Source organism: Argentina anserina, chromosome 6, assembly GCF_933775445.1.
Source record: "Argentina anserina chromosome 6, drPotAnse1.1, whole genome shotgun sequence".
Lineage (NCBI taxonomy): Eukaryota > Viridiplantae > Streptophyta > Magnoliopsida > Rosales > Rosaceae > Argentina > Argentina anserina.
In genome coordinates, this window is record NC_065877.1 from 14,757,132 (window position 1) to 14,774,438 (window position 17,307).

Below are 17,307 nucleotides of genomic sequence, written 5' to 3' on the forward strand. Positions count from 1 at the left end.
GCTCCTCCCTCACTCCTCGCTTCTCTCTTCTCCCTTCTCCCTCGACCTCTATCTCATGTCGCCTCTCTTTGTATCCTGACTCTAGAATTGAATTCTTTGATCAATGATTTTGATAATGTTTCATATCCTATAAGTTCCTCTTTGATTTTAACGCAGTAGTGTTTTTTGTACTTGAGGTAAATATGGATTATGGAGATGTTACAATCAATTAGGCTTTGGACTTTTTATGTTTGATATTGATGTTAAATTTTGTACTTTGAAATTAATGTCTAATATTACGCATTTTACATATAGATAAAACTGGAAAAAAAATTAACTGAACTGAACTGTACAAGTTTGGTTGTAGGTCATAGTCTCTAAAATGAGAAAACTGAACTGAACCGAATTTAAAAATTGGGTTGAGTTACGGGTTTTGCTCAAAATCGAACCGCATTGACCCGTGTCCACTAATGTTACTAACTACTTATTATTGAACACTCTTCTGAAATGAAGATAATGCTCGAATGTAAAGAAAGTGTGAAGTCACATAAGTAGTTCAAACTATAAATGAGGTAGGCATCCTTCAATAATTTAAACATAGTCAACTTCATCAGTTTGTTACCAAAAGTACACGCCCTTCCTTCAACACAATCATTTCATACCCAACTCTTTTCCTTTTTCTTGATAAGCTAGAGAGATTTTGGCAGAGAACCAAATATGCAGCAGAACACTGCAACAAATTTTGTAAAATCTTAATAGGATTAATATTAGAGAACATATCCTGTACATTCTGTCTTTTATTTCATATTCTGTGTAATAGGAAACCTAGCTTGTTAACTTACACTCAAGACCTGGTCCCCTGAAAAGTTGTGGTGCAAACTTTACCAGCCTTCAACATCACATTCCACCAAAAAGTACGGCAATTTTAGAGCCATTACTAGATCACTGCTTGGACTTGCTTTTGATTTAGCTCCTTAACTAGTTTCTACTTACTAATCATGGTGTAACCAAAACATATGGTTTCCATCCACTGCTCCATCAATTTCCTGGTCTCCTGTACTTTTCCTCAGCTCCTGTACAGAGAAGCAAGTCAAACTATCTGATTTTGAACCGCCTTCTGCATACTCAAACACTTGCACTTGGCTCGAACATCGCTCAGACTCTGCAAAAGAATACACATTTTAGGCGGAAAATCATGATTGCCCTAAATGTAATTTTTATTGATTCAACTAGCTTGTTTAATTAATACCTTGAACTGTTTCTGAAGTTCTTTAATATAATCAACAGCCAAGTCTAACATGTCTGCCGTATTTGTTTGCTGAAATGAACCAAAACGAGAATGTTAGGGTCCAAATAGTATAAATTGGATGACAAATGGTTCTGTATAATTCTACCTTGTCCATGTTTGGTACAAGCTCTTGTAATTTCCTCATCCGTTCACTAATCCGTGTTCGTCTCACCTGTAATTAAATATCTCCTCATGGTCATTTTTCCATAAATATCAAAGTACGAATACCATGTTAAGTAAATGGTTAATAAATTCTTCAAGGATGATATGTACTTCAAACTAAATATAGCTGGCTATAAAAAAATATTTACTCTTTCAGCAATGCTTCGAGGATGAGTGGCACAACCTCGCTTTGCTCTAACTTTGCAAGGTACAGAATCTTGGAGTTGGAGGAATTTTTCCATGGCAACTTCTGCTGAATTTTTTGGTAAACTCAAGTGGTGGGATAACATATGAATCCGGTTGCCAAGATCACCGTTCTGATAATGAAAAGAAAATGAATCGAATAAGAGAAAATGAAACAGAAAACTCAGGAAAGTCGACAAGATAGAATGCAAATTAGTACCTGAGAAGCAGAGAATAACTTCTGGTCATTATCTTGGTCTCTACTCATGCCACCCAAGTTCTCGGAAAAATTCGATGGATCGTTCCAAGCTCCGAATGAGAATCCTATACATTAAAATAAAAGTATCAGCATTTCCATATCCTACCATTTGCACGATAATGAAGGGCGTCTTGATGAGAAGTTAATTTGATGGATTTGGTTATTGAATCTAAAAACGTACTCCACAATAGTACCACTCATTTCCCCACTTTAACAGTAATGAAGCTTCCTAATATTAAGCTATAAGCTAGTTTATGACTTCTATACTTAACATGAACACTTGAGTAATCGCTTCACGAAATCGTAATATTATTGCAATCCTGTCCTCGACTCTTTTACCAAAGATTACCCAAAATTTGTACAAGAAAAGATCAACTTGCCATCGCAATCAAATATTTCAACGTACATATAAACAAATTGAAACACGCATACTAACAAAAATCATACACATAATTTTACAAAAGCTGAGCCAGATGAAACCAATTACACCTATTAGAGGCTTGATATTACACTCTTGAATTTTCATTTATTTAGTCTTTTTCAATTCCATCATTGTCCAGGAACACACGGAATTGAAAACCATAACATCCCATCAACTCCCCTTTTAAACTTTTGGATCAAATCTTTACACAAGGCGGCCGCAGAAACTAATGTTCAGAAACATCCTCATTTGATTGCACACAACTCAAACAAATGTTACTGATCAAATACTTGTACAATCGAATCTACCTCGTAAACAATCCAGGAACACAATGACATGTACGAGAATATATAAAAGTTGTATAGTCTTACGAAAGAAGAGAAGATTTAGTACCATTTTGAACAAAGTGGTTGGAGAAAAGCCCAGCAGGAGAACTACTCTGCCGAACAAGACTAGAAGTAACACTCTTGACTTGCGGGTTATGATCCACTGCGGCCGAACCCACCAACCCATAAGACCCATTACCACTCCCAAACGAGTTCTGTCTCGGATAATGCGGCGGAAGACCAGCATACCCCTGCTGCTGTGATCTCATACGACTCGCCGTGGCAGCCACCTCCGTGACCGTAGATTTGTCCTCGAACTCCTGGAAACTCGACGGCCACGATTCCGAGTCGTTGCCATGACTGTAACTTACGAATCTTGAGAACAATCTCTCCGAGTCTGAAGTACCCTCAGTTGAACTCCCCTTATTGACCCCCAAATCCGCTGCGTGGTTCTCGGCGAAGACTGAGCTGGGAGCAGAGCGGAATCGGAGCAACCCGGAGTTGGGTTGGTGCTCCAGATTGAGATGGGTGTTTGGATCCATTAACAGCCAACTCTGTTTGCCACGATTTGAGAAACAGGGGCACTATTATAGATACATAAACAAGTAAACAACCCCTGATGAGCTCACACGTAGCGCTTATTATTCTGGGAATTTCGGACGCACTTTTTCTTCTTTCACTTTCCCACCAGCTTTGTTTTCAAGCAGAGAAGTTGGATAAGATCTTGTACGAGAAGCAACCTTAGTTACCTGAGCTTGACCTAAGCATGAGCTTACTGAGAGGGGAAACAAACCTTGGCAGGAAGATAATGTCAGGGGAGTAAATATGGAGAACCTTGAGGTCTGTGAAGTGAGGAAATGAGGATACAGAGGGTGATTGGGAAGCAGAGAGGGGGAAGAAGAGAAAGGGAGAGGTCGACTGGAGGGAGCAGAAGAAGATTTGGCTTTTGAGAAGCACCGAAAGCAAGGAAGATCTTGAGAGCTGAACAGGAAGAGAAAGAGGGAAGCAATATTTATCTTGTTCCTGTTGTTCGTCTTTGCTTTGGTGAATTTGTAAATAAAGAGCCAATGAGGAAAAAAGTACACTAGATATCAAATCTGGTCTCAGTCGCCGCACCTAACGTTGCCCCATTTCCTTCTTTTGCTAAGTTCCCCTTTTAGTCCTTTTTCACGACAAGATTTATAGAGAAAACTCGGAAAAAAAGAAGAGAGAAATGTCATCTTCATTTTTTTTTGTTATAAAAATAGTGGCCAGAGACCAGCGGCTGCATAGTTCAGAGCAATTTTGGTTAGAATTGCATTGTTGTAAAAAATGATTTTCACAAGCTGTTTGTGAGGATTCAAACAAAAAATCTCATTTTACTACGAGCTATGCATTTTTCGTAAATGTTTTTATTTATTATGTTATTTTTATTTTTATTCAGCAATCATTTTTTCTTCTTCTCTTTGTATTTACTTTATTACTCGTATTTGATGTTCACAACTTCTACCAAGATTAAGATTAAAATTTATTTAAAAAAATAAAATTACAAGTGAAAATAAAATCGAATTCTACAACCGACTCTAAAGTAGAAATATACTCATCAATCACAAGATGCATCACTTAGTTGTTAATGACAAATCGGATTTGGTATGCTCAAGGCCGATTTCGGCCAACTACTTTGTTGATTAGCACAATTGTCAAGTGTTACAATACATAACCCATTTAAATATCAAAACTAGAAATTTGAATATCGCCTACAAACACAAACCTAAACGAGTTGAGAGATGGGAAGGACCAAGAATTTTGGTCATGAAAAGATTTTTCATGATTTTTTGTATAATAAAAACAGTTCGGCTAATGACTTGAATAAGGCATTATTATTCTACAAGTGTAAATTAATTTCGTCCGCAAAAAACTGAGAAAAGTGTACATAGTAGTTTAAATTTTTTAGGGTAGTGAGGGGAGTGGATAAGGCATTATCCTAAAACGACAGTGAATGGGAATGACAACGTCATGTTGTCAGCAGCCCCGAGAGCACCAGATTCACAAATACACGCATATAAAAACGGCATCCGATTCGATCCTCTTCTCTCCGTCGTTTGCAGTCTCCGCTTTTGCCTCAAATCGCAGGCGCCGTCTTTCACAAAAACCTCTGTTTTGGTTTGTTATATGCATCTCCTTCCTTCACTTGTTTTCTAGTCACATACATGAACAAACTACGTACATAACTACTCATATTGTCATATCTCTTCATGAATATCTCTCACATTTTTATGTCGACCAAGAACGTAAACCATTACAACTTACAAGATATCATACAATGGGCGAAGTTCTCTTAAGAGCACTTATAGAATACGACAAAATCAGAACATGCATAAGTTCTAACGCAAGTTCGTTTCGTTCCTATATTATTGTTTTGGTGATGACGCAAGTCGATCTTCGGACGTGTAGTGTTCGGACCAACATAAATGCAAGCAAGAATATTATGTCATTATATTCGGGTTACGATTGATTTTGCTAAGACTGTCATTGTACATAGAGATATGATAAGATACTCTGTGGAATCGATGGAATCCAATACGTTAGAAAACTGACAACCTAGAATCATCTACACGCCACATAATTAAGTTTATTCTCCCCAATGCATGGAATCAAAATATAATATGCCCATAACTTGTTAAATCATGTTTTCAATATTTGTACGTTGTCTAACTATTGAATTGTTTGTTTGCCAAAAAAAAAACTAATTGAATTGGTCCACAAGACTCAGATTCAATTAACATATATATATTTCATGAGAGTGTATTCGGTGCTTCAGCGGTGTGTAGATACTAACAACACGTGCCTCACGTGGTGAGGCTCTCTGTTAGACTTCGTTGGTTTCCGTCTAAAAAATAAGGAAAAAACAACCATCAAATTTAGATCGAGCTTGAATAATTTTGATTTCAGATCTAGTCTTTGGTCGCCACTGCAAACCACCGGCTCCAATTTTTAACAAGTCACTGCTCGACCCGCCATGCCACCGGAAAGCCATCACGTACAAAAATCCTTGAACATATCTAAATTTGGAATAGCTCGTCACAATCATCTCTGTTAAATAGCGACAATCATGACCCATGAACCAACTGTACCGATACTGTCACAACTTAGCTACCTCACAGGTGTTGGGTTTTAATCACAAAATGCTTCGGTACAACTGTGTATTATCCACACACTTATAATCTCTATTTTATTTGTCACTTCTTAGATGTGGGATCTCTCCTCTCCAACACGCCCCCTCACGTGAAACCTAATTTTTAAGTATGCACGTGACCTAAGAAGCACGGACACGGACACAGACACAAGTCCATATTAGACACGATTCGATACGTGGACACGACAAATGAAAATTTTTTCGAACACAGACACATTAATTAAATATTATTTTTAATATATATACCTAATTAGAAAAAAAATAGTTTACATGCTATATATAATATCTTAAATTAGAACACCAAATTTCAAATAGAAGTTTAATAGAAAGTTACATATTATCCCAAAATAACAACTACTCTGAATCTTTCCTAAGGTTGTCTACATCCCTTTCGGAACCAACCTTCACCATTCACCATTTAGCAAATCCAGTAATTGTTTAGCATGATCTGCAGCATTTCAAGAGTGTAAATATGTAAACAATGTTGTGTATACTCATTCACACACATAGCTTCGAATGTGTCAGTTATATGAATGTAATTCTGAATGATCGAAGAACAATCAACAACTTCGAGCACTCAAAACTTGGTGAACAAGAACTTGAATGAGTGAAGTACTGCAATTCTGCAAAAGATAAGAAAAAAACATAAATTCAAAGAAAAAAGTCTCATAAGCATTTCATCAAACAAGTGGTGGGCAACATTTTAGGATTTTTATGCAATCATCGCATTCATATATGTTGAGGAACTAGTCACTATCATTCAAAGTCACAGTAGGGAACACAATTGCTTGATCCTAAAACTCAAAGAACTCAAACTCCAAATTTATCAAGTCCCTGTAGCATTGGTACTTAAACAGTTAAACACCAGTTCAACCCTGTAATCTCATATGAACTAATTTCTACAACCTAGAACTAGAGTTCAATTAAACTCATGCCACAACCCAATTCAATTAAACCCAAAACGTCAATTCTCCTAACAATTAAGTTCACAAATTTATAACAGTTCTAAGCTCTGTCAAAGAAGAAGAAGAAGAAGAAGACAAGTAGATTCTGATGCCAAATCTCCAACCCGGGTTGCTTTTTTGCTTGAGAGAGAGATTTGTGAACTCTGGTAGACTACGCACAACCGAAGAGAAGATCAGAGAAAGATGTCGGTCTCTTGGAGAGAGACAGATCTCCACCGATTCTACAGAAGTAATTGACGAAACTAACCCCTCGTGTCTAAACTAATTGCATGTCTTGAAAGGACACTCGCGTGTCTAATTTGTATGTAAACTAAATATGCGTATCCTAGCGTATTTGCGCGTGTCTGTGTCTGTATCCGTGTCGGACACGCGATACGATATTTAAGGGACGTGTCCGTGTAACTTAGCATGTGACAGATTAACATCTCACATACTGAGACGAAATAAACCAAGGTCCAGTAACCAATGACACTTGGTGACCATCCAATCAGAAACCCTCAGATGACATGATAATGACACCAATCTTGGGCTCATGACAAATTGACAGCTAACTCGGGTCCACGACAGATTGAAGGCGCGATTGGAGATGGACTCGCTATGATATCATGTTAAACAACAATAAGCGTGGCATATGGACTAACTGTACCGATATTGTCTCAACTTAGCTACCTCATAGGTGTTGGGTTTTAATCACAAAATACCTCGGTACAATTGAGTATTATTCACCCACTTATAGTCTCTATGTTATTTGTTACTTCTTAGACGTGTGATCTCTCATCTCCAACAATCTATGCCACTACACCACCAGTCAAATGAACAACCCATTGATTACACCTCCGACCGTCGTTGGACGCCGCTGCAACCATTGAGGATCTGACCCGATCGAAATCGATTCCATGATCTCACAAAACTTGATGCAGCGTTGCCTATCTTGATAGCAATTGAACACAACCATCTCCTATTGTTTCCTCCGAGCCCTCAGCAACACCTAGTCACCTACCAAATTTTTAGATCCGGCCACATCCCTGCAAGCAAGGGCGGCACGGCCAAATTCCAATACTGTGGAGAAAAGACCCGTGAGGGTGAAAACTAGTGTATTCCTTTTTATGTTCGTCAACAATTGGTTGACTGTTAATTAAGGGTACTGATGGCTAAAAAAAAGAATCTAATGGCTATGAATTAATGTTATAAGCTAAGGGCTGAGATTACCTAGATATGGGTAAAATATTCAACGGTGGCTGCATACACCGTGGTGCATACCTTCCGTTTCCATATTTCATTAAGAAATGAAGTGTGTATTTCGATGGTTAACGTTTCAAACTTTGTGAGGAATATAGATAACGATTAAAACAGAATTTTCAAGCAACCTTCATTTACCAAGTAATACATATTCCAATCTATTGCTGTCCTTTCGTAACAGTTCGGTTTTTCGTAGTGTTGGGACTTTGGGTGGTGTTGGAAGTTGGCCATGAATGCAGAGAAATCGTTTTTGTTTTCTTTATAGATAGTTAGAAAGTTCGTATCTTAATTAAGTTTAGCAAATGCTACAATAGTTATTTGCTGACCGAAAAAGACACTAAAACCTATCTAGCATGCTCTTAATTATCACATGAAATTTGTGTTAGGAGAGAGTGAAGATTTCACATCTGGCTGTTGTGCTCTTATTATCATTGCAAAAATTATGGATAAGTGATGATGATGATCCATACAGATACGAAATTAATTGAAGCATTCGCTGTCTAAGATTGTCCGAATTATATTATAATGTGTAGCCGGTAATTTGAGAGCCATCTGAGACAAATTATTTGATTTTTTTTTGTATTTAAAAATCAAATCAATTGGAAGACCCTAGAATTAAAGCCTTGTTTGACGGAATAACTATTGGTGCTTCTGCTTAATCAAAGCATGGTCAAAACATAGGGGTGGGCATAAACCGAATTAAACAAGCAAAACCGACCGAATCGAACCGAAAATATGGTTCGGATAATCGAACCGAAGAGATGTAGTTTAAAAATGAAAAAAAACGAACCGAAACCGGTTAAACGGTTTGAAAATGGTTTACGTGATCAAACTAACCGATTTAAAACCGAACTGACCGAATTTAATTTAATGATTTAAAAAATAATAAATAATGAGTATTAGTACAAAAAAATAACAAAACATAACATATAAGGTTATCTAGTGCAGTTGGTAGAGCGCATGGTTGTTATATTATAGGTCATGAGTTTGAATCTCAACATTGACATTTTGATGTTTTATTGAAAATCTATCAAAATGAGAAAAATATAATCTTTACATAGTTATTAATGAGACGTGCGTGTGATGTACTGATTTGTGACATCATTTTTTGGTAGGAATTTGAGTCTCACCTCTTGAAAATTTTAAAAAAATTACGTATGAGGTGTAAACCGAAACCGAACCGAACCGAATTTCAATTAAACCAATTATTTCGGTTCAGATTAATTTAATTCAATAAATAATTTAAATTTCTAAAAAATCGATTAAAATGATTCGATTTCGATTTAAACTAAAAACCGAACCGAACCTATATATGTCTAATTCTAGTCAAACAAGCTTATCAACTTTTTTATTAGGATATTCAGTGGTCCCCTTCCTTCACTCGTGGGTACCTCCTCTCCTAATCATAAAGTAAACCAATGGGAAACGTCTATTGTAACCTGTCTCTCTCAATCCAAGGCCACTGAATCTGAATTGGTAAACAGGGACACGTGACCCAACATTTGGTTTCCCCCTCTTTAATTAACTTGTAGAAAAAGCAGAGCCACATAGAACTGGAAAACAATTTTTTTAAGGACTTTTAAAATAAGCGGACTTTTACACAATTGCGGTAAGAATGGTGGGGACTGAAAACAGCTGAGCCATTTCGAAAGCCCAGTTTGATTCTGTGTTTGCTTGGCGATTTTCTATATTGGGAAATCCATAAGATTCGAGTCGTATAATAATTATAGATTCAAGTCATATCTCTAGTTTTGGCAAACTGCTGGATGCAATCTCGTGTTTCTGGTGTCGAGACATTCTGTGTTCCTCACAGGCAATTTATTAGGTAAATTCAGTTAAGAGAAGGACGAACAGAGCATAAATTTTGGAAGCAAAGTCTGAAATAAGTAGTTTATTGGTAATCGACATTCGACGAGAAAATAAAAAAAAAGTACGAGAATAATAATAACGTAACCGATCTTAAATGATTACTTTATAATTGATAATATGATTTTTATACAAGTATTACATACTCATGAAAATAGATATTCATAACAATATGCTTTATGGAATGACCGTAAAATGACTAAAATCTATTCCAGTAGGCAACAACCAATAGAAAACATAATCAGACTACTACACATGAGTAATTATTTTGTGTACCCGGAAACCCACGTGGCACTGTCATGAAATGTACTCAACCAATTATATTACTTCATGGTGTGGTAAACATGCATGCGGTGAAAAACGTAAAAATTTATTTAAATATAAGTAATTAATCAGAAATAAACACAATAAAAATAAATTAATAATATTAAAATGATACATCACATGGAATATATACCCAGTATATATAATTAATTTATGGAATCAACTGACAATATATAATTAGTTCATATATTTGTCATCTAACAATATCCTCACAACTAATAGATTCAAAAGCGGGCATGAGGTGGCCAAGTAGTGCAGCCGCATTAGGCATCTGATAATCTGATATCAGGTGGAGATGATAGCAGGGCCGGTCCTGACTTTTTTGATGCACAGGGCGAAATTTTTTTAGTGCCTATTCTTCCAAATTGTTGGGTGATTATTAACAAAATTATTATATCGTCAACAAAGAAGATCTAAATAAGAAATTTTTATATTAAATATCTAAAACTTATAAGAATTTTTAAATATAGACCTCATATTTCTTAATATACACCTACTGCTTAATACACTATCTATGTAATAATATTTAAAGTTAATCTCTCACTAAATACACATCTCAAAGTACCTAAAATGCCCTTAATTCATAAAATTAATTATAACTATTATTTATTAATATTTATTTATTTTTTTACTAGATTTTGCTGGAAAATTTTGCCCATATCAGACCATTCAATTTAGAATCAAACTCTAATATATTCAGCTTGGAATCAAATATCAATCACAAGTGAGAATTTGAATAAAAATTCCAAAATCTACCTATATATGTATAATATTTGTACATAGTATATATGAACTTATTTAATATGGTTTCAAAATGAACATGCAATAGTAGTTTAGTATGGCTTGTTGAGAAGAGATATAACATCTGAGGTAGCGAGGTATACAACAAAGACCTAGAGAAGAATGACATGAATACGTGCATATATAAGATTTTTATTCTCTCTTGTTTTTCTCTTCAAATGTTTTTCCTAATAATAAATATCTATGTTGGTCATTTAACTTACCCTTAATATCTATTTGAAATATAAAATAATCAAGGTGTGTATTTAAATTTTCTCAAGAATTATTTTAGGGTTGAATAAATTTTTATGAAGTGTTAGAATTCGTGCGAGCATTTAAAAAAAGAGAAAAAAACACACACATTGCAGTTAGATACTTGCAATTTATTTTAGTATTCATCTTTAAAATATACGATGATGATTAAGAGTGAGAATTGAATGAAAAAATAAATTTACGTACGTTACTCATTTTCTAAATAAATTTACGTACGTTTGGGAGAGTATAAATTATGCGAGAAATAATTGGTAATGAAGAAGGGTGGTGTGCGGCCGATCGTGTGATAGGGAGAGATGATGATATTGCAAATTTGCAATTGAGAGTTTGAGACCAGCTAGAGTTTTATTATAGTCATACTACTATGTGTGATGTGTCAAAGGATTATTGGTAATGGGTTAATTTTTGAATTGCAATGTAATAGGAGCACCACCTATATTTACCACCCTTATCAGAAATTGTGTGCTCTTCCTCTTCATGGTGCCTCGTGCCCAGTGGCAAGGCCGAGCCTGGATGATAGTGGAGAGCTCGATTTGTTATCCACCGCCCAAATTCATCTCATCTTTTCAGTTCGATGTTGTGGGTACCTAACCTCTGCAACTCCAATCGGGTGTGACTTGGGCCAAGAGCCCTCTTCGGGCCAGGGTCTGGGACTCTTGAGTCTTGTTTTATTTTTTCTGCATTTTTTTGTTTTGTTTAATTTTTGTTGAGGTCGTTGGCTTGTTGTCTCTCCTCTTTGAGCGACGGTTTTGGTAAGGTTTGGGGTGTTAGTCATGTCGTTGAGTGAGCCACAGAGTAACACAACAATAGATGGATGAAGGCTGCGTTCAAATAATTTAGCTACTACCCTTGAAAATCCAGGATGCAAAGGTCGGGTGCACTAAATTCAAAAGTAATTTTGTTTTTACGCTCAAATTATACATATGTGATATGCATTCGATTATTTGACGTTAAGTTGTGGTAGCTACAGAATACAGTAGACTAGAAGGATGTTGTTCATTAGATGGAAAGCTCCTCTTGAAGGGTGGTTGAAAGTGTACTTTGATGGTTCTTAATTACTATAGAAGGGTTGGAATGGTATTGAAGCTTTGAGTACGTTGTTGATCAGGGATTAAGTAGGGTTGTTCTTAGGTGCAGAAGGGAGATATATATTGCTAATGTTCATTCAGCAGAACATGCGGAGTTGGCAGCATACAAGGCGGCAGTTAATTATATTCTTGTTAATTCTCTACATCCATGCCAGTTATTCTAGAAACTGATTGTCTAATTATGACTTCTATATGAAGCAGCAAATTGAGCATGGTAGGAGGCAGTCAGGCAGAACACTTCAGTTCCGGAACGACTATGTGATGGTATTAATGAGGAGTTGGAACTTCTGCCCAATTTTTGTTTGGTTCATACTAGGAGGGAGCTAGGCAAATAAAGCAGCTCACAAAATAGCAGCCTGTGCTTCAGCTCATGAGCACAATTTAAGATGCAGATAACTTCGAACCCTAAATTTTTCTTGATCGTTGATAAATTCTAACCTTGTGCAATTAGAATAAGAAGGAACTATAGATAGAGTGGCAGAATCGGACCCATTTTACAACCTGAGCTGCATTACTCTAAATTTATTCTGCCACACCTGTGAGGCTGTGATATGTCTCATTAGACATTACTGTTAATCTGCTATGAACACTGTATGAAGTAAAAAAAAAAAAAAGGTCTGACTTGCTAGTGTAGACATGCATCTCATAATCAAATCCCGAAGGAAGCTCTAAATTATAGAATGGAGGATCACATGGGAATGGGAGTGTTTTTCTTCTTTGTTGATCCCCTTTTCTTCAGTTTTTCCCAGTAAAATTCGAAGACAGGGAAGGTTTTGTTGATATGTGTCTGCAAAAACTTTAATGCACCAAGTTCTAATAACTTATAGTTTGTATCTGCAAAAACCAGTTATCAGTGCACCATGTTATTTCTGTCCTCAACTTTACTCAACATTCATATCTCAGGAGATGGATCTATTCTAAGGAAGTGTGACATTACTCAACTTCTACATGCTTACTCTCTTTTAGTGAGGACATTAATCAAAGACGAGGTCGAACTCCTATAACTACCAAGCTGTTGATCCCAATATAATATTTACAATTCAGCATTACCAATTTACCATTAGTAAGGTAAGGTTACAATCTCAAGTGTAGCAGCAACTGCAACCTCATAATGGGATACAAACTTCTCAAAGAGAGTTCATAAATCCTAATAACACTGGATGGAACATGCCTTGAAGAAGAGAAATAACTGCCAAAAATGAAGACAGAAGACTAATCCCATCAGAGTGCTATTGTCCTAAGAAATAAGAATGCATCTGAATCCCCGTTAACTCATTGAACCGATCCACTTAAGTACAATGACGCAATCAAAATATTTTACATCCAACCCATAAAGGTAATGGATTTCCTTATAACCACAGTTCAGCAACCATAGAGATTAAAGAGACAATGAATTAGCACCCTTCCAAGACCATTTTCAGCACCATAACCAATTCCAGATGGAGCAGTCAGTTCGGGAAACTTTCTTCTTTTCTATTAAAGCTGAAACTTTATGCGATCAAGACTGTCAGAAACTGTTTTCATCCTAGGACGCAGTTCCGGATCGAGTTCAGTGCAATTAAGGGCTATATGAAAGGCTTCAACAACTTGCTTCTTCGCATAAACTTCTTGCAGAAGTGCAGGGTCTATAATCTGGGACAAGGGGTGTTCTTCTCTGAACGTCCTCCTGACCAGACTCTCTAGTCCCTTACCACCAATTTCTGGTCCCTCATCTGGTAGCTTACCAGTCAAGATCTCCATGAGCACAATCCCAAAAGAGTATACATCACATTTCTGAGTAAACTTGCTGCCAGATATTTGAGCCTCGGGTGCCAAGTAAATGGTTGAGTGAGTTGAAACAGTAAAACAAGAGGCTGCATTGGTTAGGCTTGAGCTCTGTTTCCTGGAAGCTGATGAAGTAAATTTTGAGGACCCCAAGATTAGACGTGCCAATCCGAAACCAGAGACATAAGGCTGAAGGTCCTCATTGAGAAGGATTTTTGTTGATTTAATGTTGCCATGAACATATTTTCTGGGGCTATATTCGTGTATGTATGACAAGCCCCTTGCGGTGCCCTGAGCGATTTTTAACCTAGCTGCCCAAGGTAAAGGTGCCGAAGAACTGGCTGGTTCCCCTGGCATCAAATTACATGACCAAACAAATCTCAGAATACATATAAATTTTTGTTTTTGTAAATTTCAAGAATATATAAACACTGCATTGCCAACAAATCCCAGAAATTACAAAGCTAAATCTTTGTCAATCAAATGCAATATCATGCAACAATGAAACTGAGAGCATACATCAGCAGACTACTGAGATTCTAACACACTTCATTCAGAATTGGAATGACAATTCGCAATAAGCAATTGTCATGCAGTAGATCTCTTATGCTAACATGACAAACATTGCTCAGGCTTTTCCAGCGGCCCAGCTTACTTATGATTTCTGAGTGAAACCATAATGGAGTCCAAAATAAATTCAAATTTGACCACACACAGAATAAATGAATAAATGCCATTTCCAGGAGAATAACTGGCTGGGATAACATGCATTCTAACAAGGGGATGAAAACAAAGCAAAAGACACCAAATGTACCAGAATGAAGCTCTAACTGAACCAGCGGAGACAACACACTGCAGAATTTTCAGTGCAGAAACAAAAACAGACAACTATAGAAAGAAAACAAGTTTATCATATACAGCACCAAGCGGTACATAATCACATAATCATCCAAAACAATAGTTATAGTAGTAAGAAAATCAGAAGGTTACAAACCTTAGAAATAAGTTTTTACCTCTCTCTATGGATATTTATGCATGGTACAATACTACAATTCATTGATTTCAATGTCATACGGCCCAACCAATTTAATGTGCGGGTATCTTCTTAAATGACAAGAACAAAGAGATAAATGGATTCTGTGTGCATGTGAATGCAGTCATTTCATGTCGTATGGTTAAGAAATGTCAACTCAAAGTCTATGTAGCATACATGGAATTGATTACTTCCTTGTGGTACCTATTAGCTTTAAGTAACTTGGGATCCAAATATCATTTTCATGGTTATGTGATTGTCTACAGTACTAGGTTTGTAAAACTATGTTACCCATCCTTACTATTCGTTACACTAGCAATGTGACGTAGAATGCATCTGTCCAACTGTCAAGTATATGCCACTATTTCAACGAAAAACACAGTGAAGGCGTATATGACATTGTATTGATTCTAATCTTCTTCTTTTTCACCTAGGCTAAATGCGGACAGTATCAGTACAATAGTGTTTACATTTTCATTGTCACACTGTAAAACAGTAATATGTTTGGTAAATGTAAAATTTGATACAGTGGAGTGAAAAAGAGTTACCGTGTAGAGCAGTGTACAAGCTCCCATTGCGAATGAAGTCAGAAATCAAGAGCTTCTCGTCATCCGCATAGTAATAAGCTCTCAACCTCACGATATTAGGGTGCACCACCCTCCCAATAGCCTCCACCTCACTCTCAAACTCCTTGAACCGCCACGTGGCGTCACCCTCGCTCAGCCGCCTGACCGCCACAACCGACGGTGCCACACCCAATCCCTTCCCGACATTCCCGGCGACAACCCTGTAAACAATGCCACTCCTATTCTTCCCCATCACGTAAGCCGACGCCCTCAGCAAGTCCTCCAACTCCAGCCCGAACCCCTCGTCCATCGCTACGAATTTACCCTTCTGCCCCTCCTCATCCCCCGCCACCTCCTTGATCACTTTCTCTCTCCCCATTTTGCCCTCCCTCGCTGTCGTCCTCTTTTTCCGGAGCAGCCAAACTGACACTGACACAGCTCCGATCACCAGCGAAACCCCCGAGATTATCGGCACCGTCACCAACCCACCTCTGTGCTTGGCCTTCCCTTCAGCCCCATTCATCAAATCCGGGTTCGGGTCGATCGGCTTCTGGACCTCGTCGGGTCGGGTTGTCAGGTTCTGGGCTTCCGGGCAGGGAACCTCCAACGGGAACCCACAAAGGCTCGGGTTGCCGGAGAAAGCAGTTGGGCCCTGGTTCACCAGCGAGCCCACCTGAGGCAACTTTCCGGTGAGATTATTATGCCTCAGGTCCAAGCTCACCATTACCGGAATATTTCCATAGGACGCCGGAACCTCGCCGGAGAAGGAATTATACGAGAGGTTCAAGGTTCCTGCGAGGCTGTCGAGCTTGGTGAGAGACTCCGGGAGGGAGCCGTTGAGGAGGTTGGAGGAGAGGTCGAGGTGGCGGAGATTTTGAAGGTAGCGGATTTGGGCCGGAACTGGGCCGGAAAGGGAGTTTTGGGAGAGGTCAAGGGCAATGAGGGCGGTGGCGTTGAAGAGGTGGGCCGGAATGGGCTTGGAGAAGTTGTTGTTGGCGAGGTTGAGTCGTTTGAGTGAGTCGAGGCGGCCGAGTTCGGAGGGGAGGTAGCCGTTGAAGCCCTTTTGGGTGAGGAAAAGCTCCGTGACGCGGTCGCGGGTGCAAACGACGCCGTGCCAGTGGCACGGGGACGAGTCGGACTCGGACCACGAGTCGAGGGCGCGACTTGGGTCGGTGTCGATTGCGGCTTTGAGGGCGAGGAGGGAGAGCCCGTCTGAGTTGAGACCCAAGACGACGGCAGGAAATACAAAATGGAAAATGAGTTGCAGTGAGTTGAGCATTTTGTAATGTTGGGGTTTTGGTACAGTAGAAGCTACTGGATCATTTGGGTTCTGATCTTACAGAACAGAGTTGCACAGTGAAGAAGAAGAAGAAGAAGAAGAAGAAGATGGGAGTTTGAGTTTGAATTTGTGGAGGAAGTCGAGGAGAGATGTGTAACGTGATGATGGAGTTTGAATTCTACTGAGCAGTTAGGTGTGTAATGTAGAGAGCCCCAAATCCCCATAATGTTCAGTGTTTTTATATTAAACCCCTTGATCTCTGGGTTTTTGAAAATAAACAAGTTTAAATTGGATCAGAGTTCAAGTGATGACAATCTATGATCCTTCTGTGTAAATA

General features: G+C 38.0%; 2 protein-coding genes across 2 annotated transcripts; both read right to left on the reverse strand.

Annotated features, from left to right (window-relative positions):
• Positions 1-678: 678 nt before the first annotated feature.
• On the reverse strand, positions 679-3,645 carry LOC126798576 (transcription factor bHLH130). Its single transcript, XM_050525584.1, has 6 exons — positions 2,686-3,645; positions 1,833-1,936; positions 1,579-1,746; positions 1,374-1,439; positions 1,229-1,297; positions 679-1,141 (listed from the first exon to the last, which is right to left on the reverse strand). The coding sequence occupies exons 1-6, from the start codon at positions 3,158-3,160 to the stop codon at positions 1,070-1,072; spliced, it is 954 nt and encodes a 317-aa protein (XP_050381541.1). The 5' UTR covers positions 3,161-3,645; the 3' UTR covers positions 679-1,069.
• A 9,936-nt stretch (positions 3,646-13,581) lies between these two features.
• LOC126799368 (receptor protein kinase-like protein ZAR1) lies at positions 13,582-16,984 on the reverse strand. Its single transcript, XM_050526568.1, has 2 exons — positions 15,674-16,984; positions 13,582-14,442 (listed from the first exon to the last, which is right to left on the reverse strand). The coding sequence occupies exons 1-2, from the start codon at positions 16,968-16,970 to the stop codon at positions 13,805-13,807; spliced, it is 1,935 nt and encodes a 644-aa protein (XP_050382525.1). The 5' UTR covers positions 16,971-16,984; the 3' UTR covers positions 13,582-13,804.
• Positions 16,985-17,307: the final 323 nt, after the last annotated feature.